The 26,832-nt window shown below is 37.9% G+C and overlaps 1 protein-coding gene across 12 annotated transcripts in view; it reads left to right on the top strand.

Moving 5' to 3' along the window:
- LOC110830336 (putative G protein-coupled receptor No18) overlaps positions 1–26,832 on the top strand; it is a 133,062-nt gene that overhangs the window by 86,580 nt on the left and 19,650 nt on the right. For 7 of the 12 annotated variants that reach the window (XR_015532756.1, XR_015532754.1, XR_015532753.1 and 4 more), the window contains 5 exons: positions 5,444–5,554; positions 8,100–8,169; positions 23,855–23,975; positions 25,644–25,788; positions 26,204–26,432. Coding sequence is in view for 1 of the 12 variants with exons in the window: in XM_022065112.2 (XP_021920804.1) it covers positions 23,862–23,975; positions 25,644–25,788; positions 26,204–26,432 (488 nt within the window). In the remaining 11 variants the exon portion in view is untranslated. Of the gene's footprint in view, positions 1–3,796; positions 3,867–5,443; positions 5,555–8,099; positions 8,170–20,166; positions 20,359–23,854; positions 23,976–25,297; positions 25,548–25,643; positions 25,789–26,203; positions 26,433–26,832 lie in introns of those variants that run through there. The other 5 variants (XR_015532751.1, XR_015532749.1, XR_015532752.1 and 2 more) reach the window with 5 other exon arrangements.

The following is a 26,832-nucleotide window of genomic DNA, read 5'->3' as shown; positions in this document are numbered from 1 at the left end:
TAGGATGGTTAGTGAAAGATGGAATGGAAATGCGGTTTCGACTTCGTGGCCTAATTTAAGGTGATGCCATTCATTTTCCTGGATGGTCTGTGGAAAAGCGAGGAAGACATTAGTTAGTCCTTCGGGTTGAGTCGCGACTCTTCGTCCATTTACGAAGTAGAAGTGCTTATCATTCGAAGACCACGACCTTCAGTAAATAGTTACACGATATGTATTTTTGGTAAAGTGTGTTATCCAGCTGAGAATGAAATATTAAAATAAGGTTTCTCCTGGTAACAGAGCGATCTTGTATCGTGTACATTTGCAGAGCTTAATGTATGTAAATTATGAAATTAATTTCAGTATTTTTGCTGTGGTTATGATACAACACAACATTTTTGTGGAATAATATAAGCAGCAAAGATATTTAATTTTCGTTGTAAGTATTATGTTGGCATTGAATTTTAAATGCCTCTTTAAATAATGTAATAAATTATAATTTTTGACCAAATGATTGCCGGATAATATCAGGAAGTTACGAAGAATATGGCTGTTACATTTCAGCGAATTCATGTTTCTTACTTCGTTAGAACGTCTGTCTGAGATTTCCTTTCAGTTTCATTAGCTCTGACAGTTCTTGCTGTGTTTGGGAAAAGAAAATGTTTCGAAGTCCAATGTCCATTCGATTTTCTTCTCTTAAGTTTTTGTATTTCTTTAAGTTCGTCGTTCTGTGAGAATGAGAGTGTTTGATACTTCAATGTAGCATTGTCCGTCAAGTTTCCATGACATTCGTCTTGTTTCACATATAAAATCTCGTTGAAGAAGTCCATTGTATTCAGAAAGTTTTAACATCACGAAGTCTTTTTTTTTAGTCGCAAACAGCAATGCTTTTAAACTTGTAATCCCACTTCTTGGTAATTCTTTGCTTGTGTGTTAACAGCTTATCGTAACATTATGCATTAGTTACCATGGATACAGTTGTAAAAGAACTTAACCACGGCTCAGCTAGCGTTATGAAAAGATTTCATCCAGTAGCTTTAATGGGCTACGCCATCCGTGCGTTTTCGTCTTGGCCTGTAATGTATTTATGGCTCTTCTAAACGAATGTAGTCGGAGCGTTTCCGAACGTTTTAAGTTTCGCTGGACGACAAATTCCTCTGGCTGTCTTCACGTTTTGTGTCTCCATGGTAACTTGTATGTGACCCCACATGAGCGTGATGTTTACGTATAACACCGCTCTACCTCTTTTGAGACAATTGCGTATGGGCAGGTATATTCTGTGTTGTAAAGTTTCTTGCTGTGATTTTCCTCTCCAGAATTACTAGCTCGTTGGAAACAAACGAATGTCGTACTTTTGTGTGATGTATAATGGGGTCATGTGACGCGGTTGTCAGCTGTCACACGCAGGAACAGTTCCTAACGTAAAGTGATAGATTTGAGTACTGTTATAATGGCTGTGTTAATTATTTCCAGCAGTTCTGCGGGGGAAAAAAACAAGCCAGTTAAAATGGTATCTGTCCATAAAATTTGATTAAATTTGTGATGTAACATTCTATAAACACACTTCGATATCTCGTTGAGAAACGTTGAACCTCCTGGTCTCGTTTTATTTGCTGTTCGCTGAGATTAATAGAAAAGAATTGTCCTGCCATCTTTAAGGTATCGAATATAAATATTCGTAGAAAGTATACATTGGCATTGAAATTTAAAGCGTCTGAAAAAGTTTTCTTTTCGTAAAACCGCAATGCAGACTTAATTTAACAGGACTCAGCCACCACATTTAGCGTTTTCCCTTCGTGAGTGTAATATAACGCGGAAAATAATATCCATTCAACAGGTTGTGGTACTGAATATGAAATTGGTCGCGCAGAAACATTTAACAAGTGTTATTAAAGCTACCTGCAACATTGTAACTTGTTTCACCGACTGGGAAAGAATCTGTTAGCAAAGAACTTAATCGGGAAACCCACCGAATAATTCAATTCAATTCAATTCAATTCAATTAATTTATTGACAAACTGTGAAGATTATCGACAGAATTTTACTGGGATGTCGAAATAAACTGAACAGAACCGAAATTCTGTGTGGTATTTAATTATAAAACTTGAAGCATCTCCACTGAAAAGTCCCGATAGAGGATGTTTGATAGTGTCTCAGCTGATCTATAATTCTCAATTTTTACGGTACCTAAAATTTATCAGTACGTTAATCAAGTTCAACATTATATATATATGGCATAAATTGAAAACAAGTTAGGAAATATACGCATAGCGTAAGAGTTCTGGTTGTTGTGTCGCTTTTTCTTAAAATGCTTGTTCATGATCTAATATATTTTTTTGAATGAGATACACAGCTGCTTTAAAGTTAAAAGAATATATTAAAACGATGTTCTAATGTCTATCTTTCTGTTATATGAGGAACTCACCAGGGATCGCTAGACACGTAAGCTAATGTTATATAAACCAACTCCTGTAATCTCAACCGCGAACTTCAGACGGATCTGATGTAACTAGCATCGAAGCTCGGATTAGTGGGACGTAGAAGGATGTGAACACAACAGAAACAAAAACTGATAATGAAGTATCTCGTGCTAAACACGCTTGACTGCCAATATGCACGATAATGTAATTTGGGTTCTCTGTAATCACAGGGAGATGAGATAGCTTATTACTGCAAGCCAAAGAGTGGGGTTTAAACTTTGTTTTACTAAATTTGGAAACACAGTTAACATTGACTAGGCGTTATTTACGCATGGAACGTGGGGAGAAATCGAGTGAAGAATGTAACTTCCTTTCTGCCTTGGAATAGGGATTCATTTCGTTAAGAAAGAATTTACTGTTTTCTTCCATCATCATTAAACTTTATTCTCTCTTTGTCTCGACACATTCTAATCGGATGACTTGAAGGAAAGAGTAAGACATAGATGATACGATAATTTAGAGCAGTGGTATTCAAACTTTTTTGTTTGAGTACCCCCATATATAATTTCTCTTCAACTCTGTACCCCCAAAGTTGTTGGTGTATAATTCAAGTTATACATAATATATAATCTACATCTAAAATAAATTAAATAAATTACATTACTGATTATTCAGTGTTTATCATAAAACTTTTTTTTTAAATTTCACGTACCCCTTAAGATGTCTTCGCGTACCCCTAGATATAATTTCTCTTCAACTCTGTACCCCTAAAGTTGTTGGTGTATAATTCAAGTTATACATAATATATAATCTACATCTAAAATAAATTTAATAAATTACATTTCTGATTACTCAGTGTTTATCATAAAACTTTTTTTTAAATTTCACGTACCCCCTAAGATGTATTCACGTACCACCAGGGGTACGCGTACCCCAGGTTGAAAACCGCTGATTTAGAGTATACTTAAGGCAGTAGTCGCGAGATTGTAGACTAGATTCCTTCGGACTTAAGAAAGAGGTCTGTTGTGGATGAACACGGTTCGTGAATAGAATGGAATTTCGTGGCAAGGTGAGCGACTATCAGGTTCTAAAGGACTCTGTTTCCTGGTGCTACTTAGACCCGTTACGCTTTGACTCGTGACTTCGTCAGGAAGTAAGAATAGTCATTGTAAATGTCTGTCGTATGTACGGGTACGTCTTGTACTGGTCATTTGATAGACTTTTTGCAGCCCGAAGATAGGAAAGTTGGCAGAAGGGTAAAAGCAAAGAGAAAGTGTGGGAGAGAATGGAGAGAGACTTTATTTCTACCCGGGGGGAGGGGAGAGGAAGCGGACGTGGTCTCCATGACAACAATTATTTTGTTAATGCTGTTTAGTGTGATAATCGCTGTTTATTTTGGAAATCATACGGACTGTATGAATATACTCTGTGGAAAACATGCAGTGTTATTGAATGTTAAAGGAAGTGGTACGTATAGTTACCATTGGTCTTTAAAGCGTTAGTAACAGTGATACGAATGACATTGAAGATCCAGCCGTGTTATTTTCCCATAATTCCTTGTTTTCGTTGGCGCTGTGTTATGTCGCCGAGGGATGTGGTTTGTCCGGGCTTGCATCGGCCCCGCTGCAGGGGAAGTTAGAGATTCCAGCAGGGCATTGCTGTCGTGGAGGTGGGGGGCATCGTGGTAACTTCAGCATGGCCGTTGATTTAGCAAGTTTCAGATTCTTTGACTGCAAGAATTCCTCTTCATTACGTATTGCTGAATTCAGAGTTGCATAACTTCACAGGAGTCTTTGAGGGTTTAGAATAGCTGTAGATTTTTTTCGATCAATTAGTTAATCACTCCACTGCTGGGCGTTAGCTAGCTGTTTGACTCTGGTAATAGGCCATAGTGAAGTTTCAAAGTAGCTAATACCAAAACTCACGATTAATTAAGATCCTGAACCAGTTACATCCGCTACTCGTCTGTTATCGTTTCTTGAAGATGTGCCTGGAAGTTTAGGTTCCGTCTTCTTGCTCATCGAAGTGGCAGCTTGCCAGGCTATATATATATGCAGCACCAGAAAATTATGTTATGCTTTTTTGTTTCCCACTTAGAGGTATGCGTTGCTAGGTACAGATTTTCTTTTTCAGGAAACATAATATTACAAATTGTAAAGTACAGAAATATTGTAACGTTATCGTACGTAATGCATGTGTGGAGTTCTCAGGGTCTTCTGAGGTTGGCTCCTTCTCCCGGAAACTGGTTGTAATGCGTGAGAACACTTGGGTCTCCAGCTCAAGACTGGAATATGGAAAATTTGGAACCCCGATTTTTTTTATTTAGATGATGGTGTTTTGTATACAGTGAGTTTATATTTGTTTAAAGAATTAAAATATATAATAAAATTCAGGTCAATACACAAAACTTTATTTGGATGTTAAAATTTAAAATTTAAATGTTAAAATTTAAAATTTTAAAATTTAAAATTTTAACATTTAAATTTTAAATTTTAACATCCAAATAAAGTTTTGTGTATTGACCTGAATTTTATTATATATTTTAATCAAAAACACAAACATGACGCATGTAAACCTTAAACTTGTTTAAAGAAATTACGTTTCATAAAAAAATTACCCCTAAATTTAAGCAACTCTTGCTTTGAACAAGTCATCGTTAACGTTTGTTAAAGACAAATTTCTGCGGGACTCCGGACCTTTATTCAACGGGTCCGTGGACCGTAGTTTGCGCATCACTGATCCAAGAGCTACAAAGAAAATCCGATGTATGAAGTTCTCACATTGGGAAGATGTTAACAAGAAAAGTTTTTAGATACAATTTTTCAAACAACTCGTTTCTATGGAAACAAGCTTAGGAGGAAATTCCTCAGTTTTGTGATACGAGTTTAGATATTTTACGTTACTTGTTCGAGCTGTATAGACCATGACATGAAATAAAGAAAATCTTGTGACGTCATCTGTTTTTGCTCGCTCTTGTGTGTCTAATGTGATTCACCTGAGGTATTTAAACGACGTGGAAGTTAACCTACGATTATCGCTTACAGGTGGTCGTCACTTGACCGAAACGTCATCCAGCTGAATCTAACCCATGACCAATCAGTAAAGAACTGAAGAAGGCAGCTGTCCTGAGAGGGGAAACAAACATTGTATCTCAGGTAAGAGTGTCGTAACTTGCGCACCTGCTAAAATTGCCTCTGTGTAATTTTGATTCGTTGTTTAAGCATTTCAAGCCAAATGGCAAATCTGTGTCCTATCTGCTTTAACAATCGATCCTCCTTTTGTATTTATGGCTTTCGTATAATTCTCGGTGTAAACAGCGATTATTTCCTTAAACAGCGTTAACCAGTTGATCTTTGTAATGGTGAAGTGCGGTGTTTTCTTCGCGGTACGGATTGAATTCTTTAATATTAATCAGACGAACTATGATTCTCAATGTAAACAGCGATTATTTCCTTAAACAGCGTTAACCAGTTGATCTTTGTAATGGTGAAGTGTAGTGTTTTCTTCGCGGTACGGACTGAATTCTTTAATATTAATCAGACGAATTATGATTCTCAATGTAAACAGCGATTATTTCCTTAAACAGCGTTAACCAGTTGATCTTTGTAATGGTGAAGTGTTGTGTTTTCTTCGCGGTACGGTCTGATTTCTTTAATATTAATCAGACGAACTATGATTCTCAGTATAAACAGCGATTATTTCCTTAAACAGCGTTAACCTGTTGATTTTTGTAATGGTAAAGTGCAGTGTTTTCTTCGCGGTACGGTCTGATTTCTTTAATATTAATCAGACGAACTATGATTCTCAGTATAAACAGCGATTATTTCCTTAAACAGCGTTAAACAGTTGATCTTTGTAATGGTGAAGTGCGGTGTTTTCTTCGCGGTGCGGACTGAATTCTTATATAATATTTAGACGAGCTCTGACTTAGGATGTTAACATTTTGTTTCGTGCGTGGATCAGAGGTTAAAGGAGTCGCCTTGCAGCGGCGGCAACTTCTCCGACAGCTTTGTTATGCGTTCGGCCTGAGCAGTGCAACGCTAGGCAAAATCTCAGTCAGCTGGCATCGCCTGTTCTTGGTTTAGCACGCGTTCCCATATCAATATGGTTACTTGGAATTCTTCTAATTTGCCATATTATTGTAATTTGTGTCTGATGTCATTTTCAGATGACATTTGTTCGCAAACGTGTGTGGGTTTCATTGATTACCTTGTCATGGTACGGTAGTTCGGTGTTTCTAATTCTGAGGTTCAGTTAACAGAATACATTCTTTTATTTACCTAGGAAAATTTCCATGGCAACTTAAACTTAAGTTCCGTCAAAAGCAATTTGAATTAGCAAACAAGTTTATTGTTACTGACATTGTTAAAAGACAGAGTTATTCAAAGGAGAAGTTTCTTGGTGTTCGTGGGCCAGATATATCGTTCGTAGCTTGTAAACGAGAATTTAAGCGAACAAACGTCAATTTTTACAGCAGGCATTGAAATAATGAATTCGTCTTCAGATAAATATTTTTTTAATAACCCCGTGTGAACAGTTCGTAGTCTAAATATGTATTTTAACGATCGAATCTTTGTAATGCTCCCTAGACCGTTTCGTTAAATTTTGGAGTGCTGTAGGCGTCTACAGATTTTGTTGGCAATAGCAAAATCATTCCGATGAAAATCTAATTCATGCTCAAGTGGGCTAAACACGTTATGCATGAAATCTTCGCTTTATTTGGAGAGCTGCTGTAGTTTATTTCCATTCAAATTCTGATTGCCTGTTGACTTCTGACCATGAAATGGGATTACTAGGTTGGCAACTCTGCTGTGCGATGTTAGTCTTTTCAAGAGCGGCTTTTCTGTTGAGCGGAATCTGGAGTTGCTATTGACGAAAGTTGACGTGTGAATATTCCGTCTGGAAGAGGTTTTCGGACGAAATGTATGTGACTTGAATTAATTTACATAAATATATATTTACATAGAATTTTTTTTAACGTTGAATTGGTACAAATAATTGAAATTTTATATATCTTTCTTACTTTCGAATAACGTTTGACCTCTTCGACCGATTTTTATTAGACTTGGTAAGCCTGGTTGTTGGATATTTGATATTTTTATAAATCTGTGTGTAGTATGACGCCATTATGGAGTGATAACAGATTATTTACACTTAAGTTGTAGTTGACTCGAAGGATTGTGATACATTACATTGTAGGCCCTCATTCAAGAATATGATATTTTTTTTGAAAACCAATTATGGTGGTGATCATACGATCTGCTGGTTCTAATAGCAACGATTTGTTAACAAATTTGTTTTAGTTTGTATGTTTGGATATTCCTTTTTACCCCCTACCCCACACATTCATAGTTAGAAATTTCCGTTGCGATTCGTCAAGACATTAAGGAATATATTGGAGGATAATATTAAAATGGAATTAAGAAAAATCGATTGAGAGGGTGTGTACTGAATTAATCTGGCTCAGGATAGGATGGGTAATTTGTGTTTCTGATCGTATTAAATTGAAATGTACACTGTTTGGGTTTCCCTTAGTTGCATAAATAATATGTTAGTTTTTTAATAGGTAAAATAGCAAATAATGATTTCACAGGGTTAATTTATTTTTTTTACTAATATCACGGAAAATTAATCTTGGATTGTACTTTGAACTTTAAGAGTGAGAGTAAAACTTTCATTGTAGACCGTGCTCCTTTGCAGGAACTCGAAGTGTCAGAGAGCGGGACACGAGATGGCGCAGATGTAGGCTCTCAAAAATTCGCAGAAAGGGGTAAGAGTAGACATTTATATCCGTTTTTAGTTCAAAAATTTCTGTGAATTGTGTGTTGATGTGAACTGAGGCTTGTTGAAAAGCTTCTGAGGAATATAATTAATGATATTCTTTTATTTATACATCTCTATACTTGTATATGCACTGGATTTGAAAAGATAACAGCAGAAGTTATAATATGATAAGCAGAATAACATTATTAAATTACGGAGTACAATTTTATGTAGTACCACTACAGAGAAATATACAAAGAACGTTCTACCTTAAAAGACGCCTATGCAGCCTTGCAGAACAAAAGAATTTAGTACTGAAATAACCAGACATCGGATGGAAAAGCAAAGAAACTGCGTTTTAATAAAAAGAAGTACGATTTTAACTGTAACTCACTTTTCGTGACTTTGAAAAAGCGAATTTAAAATTACGCAGATTTCTGTTTCACTTCAAATAGAGTAGGGAAGCAAACGAAAGTTGTCAAACATTGCATAAAAAAGGCGGACCATTGTTTGTGGAGTTACAATTTCTATAAGAGTGACAGAACCAGTCGTCTTGTTGTCTGGAAGGGAATTTGCACAATGGAGTCGTTGAAAGAAATTAAAAACTTGGCTCAGTTATAATACAGGGTGTTACACTTCGGAGGGAATGTAAATATTATCTTGGGTAGCCACCAAATTTATCCTTTGCAAACCGCAGCGTGTTTAAAATGTATGCCTCTTAACAAGTATATGCTATTATCCGAATTACAAAAGGCGTATGTAAAATTGCATAATTTAATTCCAAAGGGAAGAATTTTTGAATGAGGATCGCATGCAGGTACATGGCATTCAGTAATAGGATTAATACAGTTAGTCCCAGAAAGATGTACACACATTATAATACGTAAAATTAACCTTGTTATTGGTCTCCAGGTGTTGTATTTACGAAAGATGTGGATTGTGGCGGGGCGGGGTCATTATGAAAGCCCGCTCAGTGTCTTCCTGTGATTTATGATATCAATAAAAGTTCTGGTGTTGAATAAAATGACGGACTTTTATCGGCTTAGTTTTTCGCTTAATTTTGTTAATTATTTTTTTCGTACTTCAGTTACATAAAATATTAAAATATTACTTATGGTCTAGCCTTCAGAACGGACCAGTATATGGACTGATGGCGGGCTCTTGGGAACACGGGAGAGGCTCCTTGGCTTCCATAAAAGGCGGGGAAATTTTTTGACTAGCTGAGCGACTATTAGCTTCTGAGAAAGGAGTTTATTCCCTGTGGCCGGTTATTTATTTAGTTAGAGCGAAAGGAGAGTGATTGGTGGTTCTGATATGAAAACACCAATCTTGATAACTCTGAGTACAGCGTAGGCAAAGGTAATGTTGAAAATGAAAATAGTGACGTCAGATTTTTAAGGTAAATGTCAGTGTTATTGAACCGGATTATAAAAGTAGGCCCACATTTTAAGATTGCAAATGTACGCTGTCAGAGTTTTGCGTATTTTAAAGGTTTCTGTAACGCAAATTTCGGAATCTTTACCTTGGGCCAGTCTCTTCCCCCTACCCCCCTCTGGATCAAGACGCTGGTCATCTGCTTCCACGATTGTCCTCACATGAGGACACTTTGTTATGGTTTCCAGTGCTAAGACTTTCAAACTACGTTTCTTGAAAATTGATCCTTTCTGGAATATTATTATTGTTAAGTTCGCTCCAGACACGGACAGACGTATCTGCATTATCGTCGTTTTTTGGGGGGGCATGTAGGCCGGAAACTGGGGGTCCCCGTCTTTCATTCGCCAGTGCCATCACTAGTTGGACGCTTCTGAGCTCCGATCCGTGAGCCAGATCATGTAACTATAAGGTAGCTACCATTTTCAGTGTTACATCTAAAAAGTTAAAAAAAGTTGTTCAGGAATAGCACGGGAAAAGATTTATTTAAATAGATTCTGTGCGTGCGTTACGTAATCAGTTACGCACCAAAGGATTCAAGTGGAGAAGTAAAAGAAATGGCGTGTTATTAAAATGAAGACGTCTAGATTTTTAGATTAAAATATTTTTTTTGCGAAGATCCGTCCAATTACACAGTTCAGTTTATGCTAATGGTCGTTTGTCTTCGTTGCTTTCATGAATCAAGACCAGTTCTTGTATCTCAAAGATAACTTTTATAACTTTACCGTTTGCATTCCATTTGCAGGCCTAGAATCACGGTTTTGGACGTTTGATTAATAAAGTAATTTGCATACAAACTGGAAATAAAATTCGTTCTTCCGTCTTGTCGGAAAACTTAGGCGATGTCGACATTTGAATTAAAGCAGGGAAATTTTAATTTATGATATGTCTTGTAAACTCTCCATCTGTCATTCTATTAATCTTAAGAAATAAAGGTAATTTCTGGCAGAGAATTTTACAGACTGTCCCGCGTAACTTTGAACCCACCTGCAAGCGACGGCTCTGCGTATGTGACTGACTCATTTTCCAGTAGCTTGCTCGCTGATGCTACTGTCGTGGTGGGTTCCACGTTAAGTGGGACACTCACTGTACGTATTAAATTAGACTGATTTGGTAGATGTCAGACGTAACAATTTCTACGAAACACAGTTTAATCTGTCCTGAACACAATCCCCTAGATTAAATGAATGAGGTGGGATATACAGCTACTACTGGATTTAAAAGTGTTAAAGTGTCAAAGAGAAAATACAGCAATATACCTGCTGCTTCTACTGTGAATTGAATAGAACCGCTATATTCCAATCTCCAAACCACCAGAGCTATGCTGGTTCACCGAATTATTTATATTATTGCGCTCATTTTTAAGTGTGCCTGAACTGCGCGTTGTCACAGCAACATTAAAATATATTTGTTTGTCTAGTGGAGCAGACATTGTGACCACGAACTCGTGGAACTTATTCGGATTTCTGATTTGACGTTATTATATTCCTGTAACCGATGCAGCGTGGTTGAATGAATTCTGAGAAAAGGCGTGTTTGCATTACGACAGTGAAGTACAGATAGCAAAATATTACTTCTTATTTTCAAAATGATCCCGAAATTCCAAAACAGAAATGTAATATGTTTGAGACGGAAACAAAGACTAGAAAGCAATTAAAATATCCCCCCTCCCCCCGCTTTCTACCGCGTTCTATGTTGAAAAATATTCTCTGTCTGCTATATTTGAAGCGTATATTCTGTGACATCAGGTCGGTTACTGCCTGGTTCTTAATAACAGGACTGGCTATGAAAGCATTACGTATATCAGTCAGTGGATTCCTTTGTTTTGTTCTAATATTCATATAAATGTAATTAATTTCATTCCTTCTTACGCGGGCGTTAGCAACTTCTGATACTGGAGCACAATGTTGACATTATTTACCTAGCGAGTCGATCCCCGTATTTTTTTTTGTAGTGTTCTGTCTGACGACAGGTCCATATGAACAGGATCCTTCCATCCCTTTCTTGGACTGGGACCTGTTCATATACGTTCTTGGCAGATGATCCAGAAGTAGTTTGCCATTGCCTTCTTCTGTGTGTGAATGGAGTAATTGTTGGGATGCCACGGAGAAATCGGGGAAGCCCCGGAGGAAAAGTCCGTGTTGCCTAGACCACGGCCTTGCCCAACACAAGTTATAAATTCAGGCACCGCCGGGAATCGAACCCGAGACCCCAGGATTACAAGGCCAGCGTTCTAACCGCTAGACCACCGTGGCACGGTGATCCCCGTATAAAGAAGGAAAAATATTAAATTTGCATAACACGTCATTTTCCTTTTGGGGCGACATTTTAAACTTATGATACAGTTATGCCTACGACTCATTTAATTTTTTTATTTTTTTATTTTTTTCGGAATGTAAAGAATTAGATGTGTTGGTGAAATACCTTTGTGACATGCCTTAATTCATAATCATAACCACCGTCAATCCTGTGATTTGCTTATGACATACGTAAATTAAATCAGAAACAAGAAAAAAGGATAAAAATTTCTATTGAAGTTGAATAATACATAATCGAGCTAGAATATGTTTCTACGTCTATTTTTCCATTGTCTAGTATACGTCTGTCATGATAAGAAATCTGCATTCCTTTGTCAGTTCTTGTACTACCATATCGAAAATTACTTAAAGAGTAATCTTAGAAAGTAATTATAGCATGGCTGTAGAATTGCATTTGCAGTCACAATAATTTCACGTTTTCAATTGCATTCGGCACAAAACTGTCTCAATATAACATCACAATGGTATGTGATTTGTCGTCATGGTAAATTATGTACAGTCTTATTTTTAGATCTTGCCGGCATCATATCAATGCGCAGTGTATCTCGAGTGAACCGCAGGAAGGGGATTAGGAACAGGTTAGGTTAGTCAGGGAGTTCTGAACGAGTCAATGTATCACTCTTCTTATCCTGGGTTGGAGATTTCCGTGACGTTTGTTAAATTCAGTTGTAACGTAAGAGACGGATAACGTAATAACTCGACAGCTAGCCCCGTGGCACTTTGTTTCATGAACTTAGGAACTACTTTCTCTCTTCCTCATCGATTTTGATGTTCCTTTGACATCTCTTGTGACGTCACACAAAGAAAGTTTGCTTCGGAGCTCCCGATGTTGCTACTTTTAATAAATCTAGGAAATAAGTTCATTTTCTTGCCACTTCCAGGCGCAGAGTTGAGTTTTCAACTACGTAACTTACTAGTATCGTCTGAAACTGTTAGTTTAAAATTCGATAGAAAAGCTATCTGAGTACTTTTAAAATTCCGTCATCTTTTGTTGTTTCTAAAGACAATCTCTAGACGATTTAATCCAATTATTTTCCTTATATAATTGTCTTAAACGAGCCACGGTGGTCTAGCGGTTAGAACGCTGGCCTTGTAATCCTGGGGTCTCGGTTTCGATTCCCGGCGGTGCCCGAATTTATAACTTGTGTTGGGCAAGGCCGTGGTCTAGGCAACACGGAGTTTTCCTCCGTGGCATCCCAACAATTACTCCATTCACACACAGAAGAAGGCAATGGCAAACCACTTCTGGATCATCTGCCAAGAACGTATATGAACAGGTCCCAGTCCGAGAAAAGGATGGAATGATCCTGTTCATATGGACCTGTCGTCAGACAGAACCCTGAATAAATAAATAATAAATTGTCTTAAATGATTTTAATGTCATTATTAAATGAAAGATTTGTTACTAAGTTCATAAAATTTGAGGTGTGGTCGAGTCCAGCCCACGGAGGATGACTCCACTGTCGGGCAGTAATTGGATCCAACAGCTGCAGACTCGAGCAGGGAAAATCTAAAGCTTTTGTTGGGAGGCATTGTTCAGCAACAATGATTTGGGCGATTAGTGCAAGAATTATTTGAGACTCAACAATGATATTGGTGCACGAATAACACAGGATGCAACAATGAAACTATTATCACGTAGGTGTTTCTTGAACCTACGTGATGTTTGAAGATCGCCTGTGGAATGTTGGTGTACTCCAAAGACTGTAAGTGACATAACAAGTGAAAATTAAAACTTTAGTTCGGAGATTACTTTCATGATACGTTCTCTGTAGTAATTGGAAGCGTTATAATACGAATTTGTCTAATTTTTACGATTTATAAGCGAAGTAGGTCTATACTATTTCATCTGTTTATCCGATTTCCAAACGTTTGCGACAATTCGGCATGCATAAGACGTTCATCTGTGCCCATTTTTCGTTTACATGTTCTCAAATTCCGTAATTACAAAGTTTGATATATCACAATACTGTGACGTCACGATTTCGGGCTGAATAGTGTAACGAGAATTGGTTCGTAGGGTCGGAGCTTCCTCGGCTAAGAAATATCCCAGCAATGAAAATTGCACTGATTTCCCTCCAGACAAGAAAAGCGTAGTGTTTCAGTGCATTACGTAATATTTCGCTGTGTTAAAATTATCCTCTTGCGAAATGAGATACGTCTGTATCCATGAATTATGTGTTCACATTTCGTGTCAGAACAAAGAAGCAGTTGTTTGAAAGAGCATTGTGTTATGAAAATTAGGTTATCAGATAACCACCTGAAGATGATCAGATAAGGTCGAAACATGTAGTGAGTTTTTAATAAACATTGAAAATATAGTAACAAAATTGTTGGGTTGACGGACTGACAACCTAACGGCTGATTAAAGTGTTTTATAGACCATCAATTCGTTTTATGATTCAAAGTTTACGTGTAGTTTAAAATATGAGGTAATGAAGCGGTTGTAAGTTCACGCTTCAACTTCAATGTCTCGTTTGAACAGTTATTACCACCATTACATTGTTCGAAATCGTATAATCTACAGGGTGGGTGGGAATTAAGTAGGCATGCGTACTTACTTCCCACCCACCCTGTAGAAGCAACAGATGCAATTTTCCGTCTTTCACTTGTTTAAGAGAAGTGTTAAAGTGTAATGATAAATAAGAATGGATTGAATTTCGGAAACCATTTTCTTACGGAATAATTTATCTTTCCTGTAATCCTGGGGTCTCGGGTTTGATTCCCGGTGGTGCCCAAATTTATAACTTGTGTTGGGCAAGGCCGTGGTCTAGGCAACACGGAGTTTTCCTCCGGGGGCTTCTTCCCCGGTTTCTCCGTGGCATCCCAACAATTATTCCATTCACACACAGAAGAAGGCAATGGCAAACCACTTCTGGATCATCTGTCAAGAACGTATATGAACAGGTCCCAGTCCGAGAAAAGGATGGAAGGATCCTGTTCATATGGACCTGTCGTCAGACAGAACACTAAATAATAATAAGATGAGGTGGTCTAGCGGTTAGAACGCTGGCCTTGTAATCCTGGGGTCTCGGGTTCGATTCCCGGCGGTGCCCGAATTTATAACTTGTGTTGGGCAAGGCCGTGGTCTAGGCAACACGGAGTTTTCCTCCGTGGCATCCCAACAATTACTCCATTCACACACAGAAGAAGGCAATGGCAAACGACTTCTGGATCATCTGCCAAGAACGTATATGAACAGGTCCCAGTCCGAGAAGAGGATTTAAGGATCCTGTTCATATGGACCTGTCGTCAGACAGAACACTAAATAAATAAATTAAATCTGTCTTAAGAGTTTAAAGCAAAATATGAGAAATATATAATTTAAAATGTAACTTTAATATATCTGTAGTGTTTAATTTTAAAATCGTGAACAGAAGAGATCACTTCTAAGACCTCGTATAATTTGGGAGGGTAATATTAAAATGGATTTTAGAGAAATAGGGCGAGAGTCGGTACTCGTTCTGTACGTGGCTCGATGGGTCACGACTGGTCTGGACGTCGTAGCGGAGAGACCCCTGTAAATGCCAGGAATATAATCACAGTCTTCCAGGTAGAAGGACGAGTGCGATGAATTTACTTACAAATTTTCGTAATTTTATTTCAATTCCAGTGTTTTGCCTCGTATGCAACTGTTGAGTCTTCGGGGAGATTACGAAAGGTTCGCGATGCCTTCGACTTTGAAGGTAGATTTCCTATTCGGGCGTGGTACCAGCTGCTTTATATGTTCCCGATGTCATAACAATAACATCGCTTCCGTCACAGATACTGCACAGTTTCCCTTCAGAAACACAAGACGGTCGGTCGCCGCTGCTCGTTGCTTTGCGTTACGCATTTTATATATACAAGATAAATATACTGACGAGACAAGAACCCCTGAACCAAGTTCACGTCTCAGTTTCTGGAAGAAGAATCCGTGTATTCAAAATCACTGATACTGATGCTGGCCATCAGGCAAGATCTTGTAATTGTTACATCCATTTTCGATCCTCGCAGACTGAAATCCATTTTAATATTATCCTTATATTTTCTACTTCATCATGCAACTGGTCGTTTTGCAAGTGATGTGACAGTTTTCTGATTAAAAATCTTCACTCCTCCCCCAGTATTGTCAGGGTGATTAAGTCGAGAAGAATGAGATGGACGGGGCATGTAGCGCGCATGGATGGGGCAAGAGGTGTGCACCGGGTATTGGTTGGGAAGCCTGAGGGGAAGAGACCACTGGGGAGACCTAGACGTAGATGGGAGGATAATCTCAGGTGGGATCTATGGGAGATAGGAGTTGAAGGAGACTAGATTTTGTTGGCCCAGGACAGGGTCCGGTGGAGGGCTTTGGTTAATTCGGTGATGAACCTTCGGGTTCCGTAAGCCATCTGGTTGGCTGGGTCCACTATTTGGGAAGCCTGAGGGGAAGAGACCTCTGGGGAGACCTAGACGTAGATGGGAGGATAATCTCAGGCGGGATCTATGGGAGATAGGAGTTGAAGGAGACTGGATTTTGTTGGCCCAGGACAGGGTCCGGAGGAGGGCTTTGGTTAGTTCGGTGATGAATCTTCGGGTTCGGAAAGCCATCTGGTTTACAGCTGTTGGAGCTAGGTTAGTTGGATCATTTCTTGTTAGGGTGAAACATTTATAAATTCGTGTTATATAACCGTTGTGGTAATACTGCTAAGGGATTTTGGCCTCATGGGATGTTATTTACGATGTACGGAAAATTAGGCCACAGCTGGTTCCTTCCACGCCTTTTTAATTGATTGTTTATTTATAACTATTACATTCTGCGCTATATAGTCTTAAGCTTCTGTTAGCGGCTTCGTCAGGCTGTGACTTAACATTTCACAGTCCTAATGAATACGCTGTAGAACTTTTATAAGCCGTACGTAGTGAATTTTAATGCAAAGTAGGTAGCAGTATGTTACTAAATAAGAGCAATTTTTTTATAAAATTCCGCCTTTTCATAATTATTTATAGTCACGCAGTGTTGTTTGTACTAAACCGTAAATTCTGACGAGGAAGGCTGGACTTTATGGATCAGAGGCACGCACGCTCATGTGACATTTCGTGACGCTTGGAGGGGACGTCGTTGAGAGAACGTTACAGGTGTCAGCGCCGGAAACGAGTTAAGAACAAGGGTCCAGCTCTGGAGGAATCATGTGAAATAGAAGGAACTTGTATTTATGAAAGACTGGAAATATCGATCCAAAAGTAGTCGACTGTTAATAAAAAAGTGTGGCAAAGATATTATATAACCATATCAAATCTAAAACTTCTTGACGATGGTGAAGAGTCAATTGAATAAAATTTTTTTTGGATATTATCCATCGTCTAGTAAATATAAAACGTAAAAACGACGTTTCGGAGATGGGACTGCGGTCCGGAGATAGGGATTAGCTCTATCTAGTGGGCCCAACTGAGTAGGAACCTGAAGACAGAGATAGAGTCCCATCTCCGAAACGTCGTTTTTACGTTTTATATTTACTAGACGATGGATAATATCCAAAAAAATTTATTCAATTATATAACCGGTTCTAAAGGGTTCTGATGATATATTATTTAGTATTACCGTGTTTCTGGACTTTTTCCATCATCTAGCGCAGTGGTATTCAACCTTTTTTGTTCGCGTACCCCCAGATATAATTCCTCTTCAACTTTGTACCCCCAAAGTTGTTGGTATATAATTCAAGTTATACATAGTATATAATCTACATCTAAAATAAATTAAATAAATTACATTACTGATTATTCAGTGTTTATCATAAAATAATATTTTTTTTTAAATTTCACGTATCCCCGGGGGTACGCGTACCCCAGGTTGAATACCATTGGTCTAGCGCAATGATTTCCAACTTTCTTTTGCTTACGATACCATTAACATACTTTCTATGTTCTGGTAACCCTATTACATTTCTCAGCATTGCAGTTTTTACAATAAAACCTTTGATTGCCCTGAAATCATTTACGGAATAGAATATAACCTTGAAGAACTATTTATACATTTTATTTTTAAAAATTGGGATGTTCAAATTTACCTTTATACGTTTTCTTCGGTATGACAGTGTGCTGAGTCATCGCTGCTGGAAATCACTGGTCTAGTGTTCTCGAGTAAAGGAGGGCATTTTGAAAAAAGAAGGATCTGGCCTAAAGGCGCGGAGTTCCTCATCCACTGGGTCCGTTCTTAAGAGCTGGAGATCCGGTGATCGACATTAGCTCTTCTTAAGTCTGCAGCTCAGAAGCAGCGGGTAACTGTGTCCTCCAGGACAAGAACAAATCCTGTTTCGCACGTTGCATAGCGTAAGGACCCAGAATACGATAGTTGACAGCGTCTGGCTGTTTCGGTTGAACAGAACACGTTCTGTCATGGCAATCAGAAGTGCGTGTTTCATGGCTTAGGTCGGCTGCTTTGCTTACCACCTTCTGGGCAAAGTGGACACTCCTCATAACGCGGTCAGTTTCTCCTCCTCCTTATTCCTCTCCTTATACTTCTTCCTCTCCTTCTTCTCCTTCTCCTTCTACTTCTTCTCCTCCTTCTTTTTATTCCTCTCCTTCTATTTCTTCTCCTTCTCCTCTCCTTCTTCTTCTCCTTATTCCTCTCCTTCTATTTCTTCTCCTTCTCCTCTCCTTCTTCTTCTCCTTATTCCTCTCCTTCTCCTCCTCCTTATTCCTCTCCTCCTCCTCCTTCTTCTCCTTCTGCTCCTCCTCCTCCTTCTTCTTCTTCTCCTCCTCCTCCTTCTCCTCCTTCTCCTCCTTCTCCTCCTTCTTTTTATTCCTCTCCTTCTCCTTCTTTTTATTCCTCTCCTTCTCCTTATTCCTCTCCTTCTATTTCTTCTCCTTCTCCTCTCCTTCTTCTTCTCCTTATTCCTCTCCTTCTCCTCCTCCTTATTCCTCTCCTCCTCCTCCTTCTTCTCCTTCTCCTCCTCCTCCTCCTCCTCCTTCTTCTCCTCCTCCTCCTCCTTCTCCTTCTTCTCCTCCTTCTTCTTCTTCTCCTCCCTTATTTATGTGAGTGCTTAGCTACTCGGCCGATTTAGACTTCGATTCTAGGCCGAGTTTCTGAGTATTCTGTTTTGTTTCTTTTCTCTCCGAAAACTTCTTTCTGGGTCCAGGAAGCAGAAAGTAAGAACGGAACAAAGGAATAAAAATAAAGCCCCCCCCCCCTTTATATCTGCAGAGTGTTTATTTGTCTGATAACGGGACAGTAACTTGTTTATGCTCGCATCAAAGGACTGACACAGAGATATCATCGTAGTGTTTGCTAAAATAGCAAACTTTGCGGAGTAGCAGCTAGAAACATAACAAACCGCAGAGTAGACACTGTTCAGTACCACGAGAAATTGTCCCTCCGTGATCAGTAGGTAAGCTAAGGATGAGGACAGGTGGGGGGGGGGGGGTCTTTTGTTAACACGATTTTGAACATCTGGTTCCATAAGAGACGAGGAATATTATTGTTTGATTCTCAACAAGGATTCTTCTGCATGTAGTTACATAGAGACCCTGAAGATGGAGGCAATATGTTTATCCGAAACGTTGAAATGTAATTTGTACAGCGCAAGTGTGGACCATTTGTCTCTGTTGTGGGTAAAATAAATCTTTCCCAGTGCACCACGCCATTGAAATGTGCGATGGAGTGGAGGCATAGCTCCACACATTCATAACTCTGGCACTGGAGGAGGTGGGTGGTGAGATCCACGCTCCGGCTGCTTTAACCCCGAAGAGAGAGAGAGAGTCCCAGAGCCGCTGTGGCGAAAGGAGAAATCTTTGTTTGCGTTTAAGAATAAAGAGGGCATGACCTCTCACCGAGCAAACAGGCGTCTGTGTTGCTGGTGATGGATTGAGCCCATAAGAACCCGGGCCTAGGATCCGTCCGAGTTGATGTCGAGTGTCTTGAGCAGTCACAAATCTTCTACACATGAGCGCGCGCATCGCTCTAGACCGACCGAATTCTCCGTTGACAAACGAGGAGAAACGAGACTATTTTTGTTACTGGATTTCGAAGCACGGCATTATTCATGACCGTTCGTTGTCATGGATTCATGGAAGTAAATGTTTGACTTCCTAGATTCTCTAAGAATAATAATGTCTTTGTTGTTATGTGTTAGCATTGTGTTTGTACCATTGTTGAACAGAAAGGTAGCAAAACTTGAAATGACGCGTAGAAAGGCTAAAACATAAATGGAAAACCACACACGTTACCTAGAGATTAGGTTATCATTGGAGGAAGCTTGCGTTGAGACCACCTCGCACCCACTGAGTTATCTGACAGAAACTGTTCGTCGCTTGTAGGTAGAGGACAAACGAAACCCGGACTGGGCTAGCAGCGATGCAGTTTACTTATAAATTAAAGTTTAACAATCGAGAAAATATGGTGTAGACGTCTTGGGATTATTTATCGCCTGGAAGCCTCTTCACTTTTTAGTTTTATTCTGGCGTCAGAATGTTACTTAATAATGCTGGTGAGATTGTGACAATGTGATTAATGCCATTGTTTTAAGTTTCGAGTTTCTGGAGAGTTAAAGAATCTGGTTTAATTAGCAACAGAATATCTTTCGTCTTCTGTGGGTTTCGAGCGTTGATTTGTGTTAACAATTGATGTAGTGTTTATAGAATTACGTTTTGTGTTCTGGTGTTGGTGTTCTATTGACGATTGTTATGTGTTCAAAATGTATAACTATAATAATGATAGTATTAAAAATATATTAAAATTAGCCGTCAATCACAATATAAGATAATTAAAAGATTAAAATATCATTTTACGTTCCTTATCGAGTACTCGATTTACATGTGGAACATTTACGACATGTTTCGGCTATATATAGCCATCATCAGGTGTTATGTTATAAACTTTTTAACTGAATTACTGATTTTTAATGATTTTTAGTTTTAATTTTTCTTATCATATCTTATAATAATGATATCTAATGGTTGGTATAAAAAAGCTGGTTGAAATTTAATGGAAATTCGCCTTGAATACATTCTGTTGTATCAACGTGTAAACATTGTAAACTTTCTTTGAAGAATTGGTACTTCTATCAGAGTATGAAAGCCGTTCATAAATAACATTTGTTTCTCCTAATTCATATAAACGTTTAGTTTTAAGAGAACAGGAAAATCTAATAACAGTTATAATATACCAGGATAATTCGATCGCAGATTTAATGTGATGTTATTATTTTTACCACAAGCAAATTATATCTTGCGTCTCTAATCTGTCTGACTCTGGATTTTACTGTGGTTACCGCAACTAAACCATGTTCCTTAACCTGTAATTCAATTCTTATTACGTAATGTAGTTATTAGATTTTTAGACTCGGACTTATTAAGTCAGCTTTGCGTAGAAATAACAGGCAGTAACTTTGAGCGAAAAAAACTAAAGGACAAGTTAAAATGAATCAGTTTACGTTGAGCTTTGAATATTATTTTGAATCTGTTGTACGCATTGTTGCAGGCATCTTTTTCGATTACTTCGATTTTCGACTCTGTATTAAATTCGAGACATGTCGAAAAAAAAGTCGAAGTAAACTCTGCGAAGTTAATGAGACCTGTATTTTTATGTTATATACCAAATGTTTTGCACGATGGACCGTTTTCTGGGGGAAAAATTTTGTGATGCATTTTCGAGCTTTGTGTAAGATGGTGATTATGTTTGAACCGTAAGAACCAAAATCATAGTCGACTTGCACTTGTTTTTGTATATCTTCTGATACGAAATTTTTACAAATACAAAATCCTTTGTAGCATGAGTAATAATAATAATAATAATAATAATAATATTTTTTTCTGATACTATATTATAATTGCGTGTTTGTATTGCATTCGTAAATTTATACTGAAACATGGAACCAGACAGGAAAATAGGAGGAGGGCAAGATACAAGATACATGATTTTTATTGAATTCCAACTGCCATTTTACATTAATGATGAAAATAACTTAGTACTCTTAGGAAAGTTAAAGGAAACTGTGATGGGATGGATATGTAGCATGCGGGAAAAACCTAATACGTTAAATTTTTGGAAAAAGAAGATTACTGAAAGACGTAGTTAGACATTAGAATCTTCCGCCGTCGCGACGCTGATCCATAATGCCGAGGGCAACTTTCCAACTGCGTCTGTTATTGGGATGCATCGCCTGATCGTTTCCATTTCGGGTCGTGAGTTTTTCTTATGGCTGTCTTTATTTTACTGGTGAAATTGAATACCAAATTGAAGAACTCTTTTCGGATATGGCTTTTAGGTTGAAGCCTTTGCCCGGATGATGTTCCTGAGTTCAGCAGAAGGCAAGATTGTCGGTAGTCTGTGCTCGTAGATTCCAGTCGAATCAAAGAATATAATTTAAAATTAAAGCTAATGAAGGTAGAGTTGGATGCATCTCAGAAGAGGTTTTTATTTTTATTTCTTACAGTTAAGTTCATTTTATGAAAATGTCTCTATTTCTTTCAAGTCTCGTGAGAAATTTAAGCTATGACGTGTCTAATCAGGAGTTAGTTCACCGTTAAATTACTTAAATAAATTTTAATTGTAAAGGTCTGGATGTATGTTCAGCACAGACGTCATTTAATGTGAAATATGTAAGTCTTTAGAAACGCTGATCTGTCTTTCGGTTCTGAGTTATATTCGTACAATATTGTACGTAAATGAAGTGGCTAGGGAAAATGTTAATATGATTACTTTCTGTTCGCCATAACCTCGCGTTACGTGTTAAGTACGATGATAAAACTCATTATGAAGGTCACGCTACGGGACTTCAGTCACACCGACTTTATTAAGCTCGCCCGTCAGTAATACTAACATGACAACACCGAGAACCTGCAATTCTGCTGAATTCTGCCATTTCGAAATTTAATAATTTTGTGCAGGTAATCTTCTCATACAACGATATTTAGCGCTGTATCGTCAGGACTATAAATATTAATTTGTTCGTTACTTGATATCTAAATGTCGTCCCGTACGTCAATATGGATCGACTGGACAGATTTTTATGGCTACCGATAGTCGAGTTTCTTACAGAAATTTGTAAGGCTATAATTTTCATAAAGAATGACGTCGCGGGTCAACATAGTTTGGGAATTGGCCAATGCGAGAAGTACAAATATTGTCTCCTGCTGAGGAATACTGATATAAATATCTGTACATTTTCTTATCACGAGGGCAAACTATCACAACGAAAATTAATGGAAAAATAATTTCTCAGATGTGAGTGTTTTAAGTTAAAATCTCATTATTGTGGAAAGTTGGAATTTTCCGCTGTTCAAACCCTTTGAAATTTAACAATAGAATATCAAAATTACTGCTGTATAATGTCTTAATTTTGTTATTAAATTAACGACGACTTTAAATGAGAACTGTTTTGAAGATAGCAAAAACAGCGTCTTTACAATAAACCAAATTGTTGAGAAACAACTTTTATCTGTTTGTCAATTAAGTATCAGCTGTAACTTTCGTCTGGGTTTTTTTATCTGCAGGCCTCGTAAAGGCTAATGTTTCAGCATAACATTACATCTACTTGGAAAAGAAGTTTAAAACGATAGTTATTTTTTTGTAATTAAGATAATGTTTTGTTTTATGGCCAGGTTAAAAAATCTTCACAAGAATCGTGTATATTCTGTGTATTGAATGTTTTGTACAGTGAAAACAAGATGGACGCGCCGTGTTTAAAACTGTGGTGCTTTGTCAACAAAGGATTTCCAGATAATTTAATCCTTGTAGCAACATTTAAAATTTGTGTTCATGATCAACAGTGGTTTAAAGAGTGTAGCTTGGATTGCATTGTATGTTTTTAAAATAAGGAGATGAGTAATAGAAAATTTCATGGATAAATCTTAAATTCGGAGTGTAACTTCGAAAATTACGACCGAAATAAGATTACTGCTTCTTAGAACTTGTAGCTTAGCTAAACGTGAGCTTACGTTTTTATCTGTCTGCAAACTGACCGCCATGTTTTGCTGCAACAGATGCTGGATGGCGGCCGATGTAACGAACGGTTCTGACACAGGACCGACATCGGAGAGGGAGCTGACGTGGCAGAACGTGTGCTTGGCCGTTCTCCTCTGCATCCTCATATTGGTCACAGTGGTAAGTAGTTGTACCATCCGTCTGCCTGCCCGCGTGTCTGAAATTTGGCAGAAAACACGCTCTGACCATATATAAAAAAAAGTTTTATAAATTATTTAAAATTGGTACATGATAATCTTTTGGCGTTAAATAAGTGAAGAACAATGTCATTGAAGCATTAAATATAACAAGGAAGTTACTGACATTTACGCAAAAACATAAAAATTTTCTCTCATAGATAGAACACAAATTTAATGATAATTCTATTCATGAAAACAGTTCCAAAGTCCATATGAGCTTTCGTATGGAAAATATGGATGATAAAATAATGTAAATTTCTTCCCAGTCTCATGACATTGAAACTAAGACGTTTAAATTATTTTTATACGTTTAAAAGTAATTTGCGGACCTATGTGGATTCTCGGTATACAGGTTGAGAAACCTCCAATAACGGCATACCCCGACGGTTGTCGCTCGTGACCCAATTTTGAATTTATGTTACATTTCAAGGCTGGGATTAGATGTAATTAATGTGGTCACAGTGATGAATGTCAGTAATTATTGCGTATGGCTGAAGCCACCGGAAGTTTACATGCGTCATGTGGATTATTGCAGTATAGTCCCATAATGCACTGTAATAGCAAATATATGTGTAATATATTGGCTTTCAGATGGCTCAGATCTGTGTAATTGGATCTTTTGCACATTCTGGATTTTTTTTTCTTAAAATGGATTGAAAGAATACAATTCAACAGCCGTTCTGTATCACAGATGTCATATTGTATAAGTGTTAAGAGCAGTTATAACAAAACTCCGTGCAATTGACGACAATTTGAAAATATCGACAATGAAATGAAGCAGTTATGATAACAGAATCTTATTTCGGGAGAAGTTTATTAATGTTACAGAGCAGTTTCCAGTATTTAGGCCTCTATTTATGTTTTTACATTGAATAGAAATGTATTTGTAAAATATAGTTCAACATAAATTGAAAGCTGATAACGAGTGTAATCCATAGAGCACAAAACGTTGACTTTCACTCTTAATTGTTTGTGCATTATTGCCAATAATAATACAACTCTTCATTCCGCGTGTCGATGTTCAGCTAGCAACATTTCAAGATGTTTTTTTTTTTCCTTTGTTCGTTCTGTATGCGTTCATTTTAGCGCCTGTTCGAACTACATGTCTAGCCCATCGTAATCTCATTAATATATCGACATTAGCAACGCTAGGGAAATTTCTCGTTATGTAATTCCCTCAATTTCGCACTCTCTTAACTCTTCTGTTTCCCAGAACTATGTAATTTTTCCGTTTTTTGTCACAGTAAGGAGCCACTTTTCATGACAGTGCAAAGTCTGGCCGGTAGAATGTTACGTCGAGGGAGGGGATACCGCAGACCAAACTTTGCACTTCTGCTTCGTGTTTCCATTAACATTATTCCAGATACGAGTTCTTTCATGTTAAGAAAGTAGTGACACTCTGTACGTTTGTTTTGGTTATGTGGCAAATATTTGTTAGTCAAGAGGACAAATAAGTTAATAATGTTACAAGTTTCGTGAATGGAAGATGGCTGTCTTCAGCGTTGTATTGCCGGTTAGTCCCGGAAGATGGCCACATTTTTACTCTCCACCATGAGAAAATCAAATTCTTGTGAATGTGTGGCCTATCATTATTGTTTCTATTTTGCAGGTTGGTAACACTCTAATCATAGTAGCTGTAATGACGACCCGAAGACTTCGAACTGTGACAAATTGTTTTGTCATGTCGCTGGCTGTTGCGGATTGGCTGGTTGGAATATTTGTAATGCCTCTTAAAGTTGCTCTGCAAATTATGGGTAAAGTGAAGTCACGTGTGTGTTTGTGTTTTCCCATTTTGAATTATCTTTGTGATTTAACACTTTAAAGCTCGGTGGTAACTATATGTACCACTTGCTTTAAGAGCCAATAACTCTGTTTTGTCCACAGAGTATGTTTATAGATTTTTCATATTTCTTACTTTAAAAACATTTATTTTCTGTCTGTTTTGCAGTGGTCCACTTTTGAGCTGTGATAAAGTGAATTTTTACAAGTCAGATTGAAATCTATATGACAACTTTTACAACATACACCCAGTACTCAATTAATAATTTTTTTATTAAATTATACAGGGTGTGCTAAAAATAGTATAAACCCCAAAATTAATGTGTTCAGGGCTTATATTTTTATCCCAGCATCCGCAGGCAGGTTATAACGCCGGTTAAATGTGCGCAGGGACATGGGAGCTGGGCTGGGTGTTGTGTGATATCTGGATCTCACTGGACGTCCTGCTGTGCACAGCCTCTATCTTGAGTCTGTGCGCTATCAGTGTCGACCGCTACCTGGCAGTCACGCAGCCTCTCAACTACTCGCGCAGGAGGCGCTCAAAGAGGCTCGCTCTCCTCATGATACTTGCCGTCTGGCTCGCAGCCCTTGCGATCACCTGTCCTCCTATCTTTGGCTGGTGAGTAGTTTTGTGATAACGGTCCTTAACCGTTCTGCGATTCAGGCTCTTGGGCCGTGGCACCGAGGAACGTAATGTGACAAGAAACGTGCGGTGGCAGTCGGTAATTTTTACTGCTACTCTGCGCTTTCTACTGAATTTTATGATTTATTTTTTACTTCCTGATTATAGAAGAGTAAATATTTTACTTTTGTGACTGTTTTATAATATTTTGTTGGTGTTCTGAAATATGTCGGATATTTATTTTGTCAAAATCTTCATATCATATTGAAAGAATTCACTTACAAAAGAAGATAGCTGAGTTTTATTTTTATTTTATTATATTTATTTTGGTAAAATAATTTGCTTTCTTAAGCGTTAAAGCAAAACGACAACGTAGCAGCCACTATGAAAACGCATT

The sequence above is a fragment of the Zootermopsis nevadensis genome, unplaced genomic scaffold (genome assembly GCF_977971745.1).
Source record: "Zootermopsis nevadensis isolate Lab colony 2312 unplaced genomic scaffold, Znev_1.0 Znev_ptg000061l, whole genome shotgun sequence".
In the NCBI taxonomy this organism is placed as follows: Eukaryota; Metazoa; Arthropoda; class Insecta; order Blattodea; family Termopsidae; genus Zootermopsis; species Zootermopsis nevadensis.
This window is presented reverse-complemented; position numbering and strand designations above follow the sequence as displayed.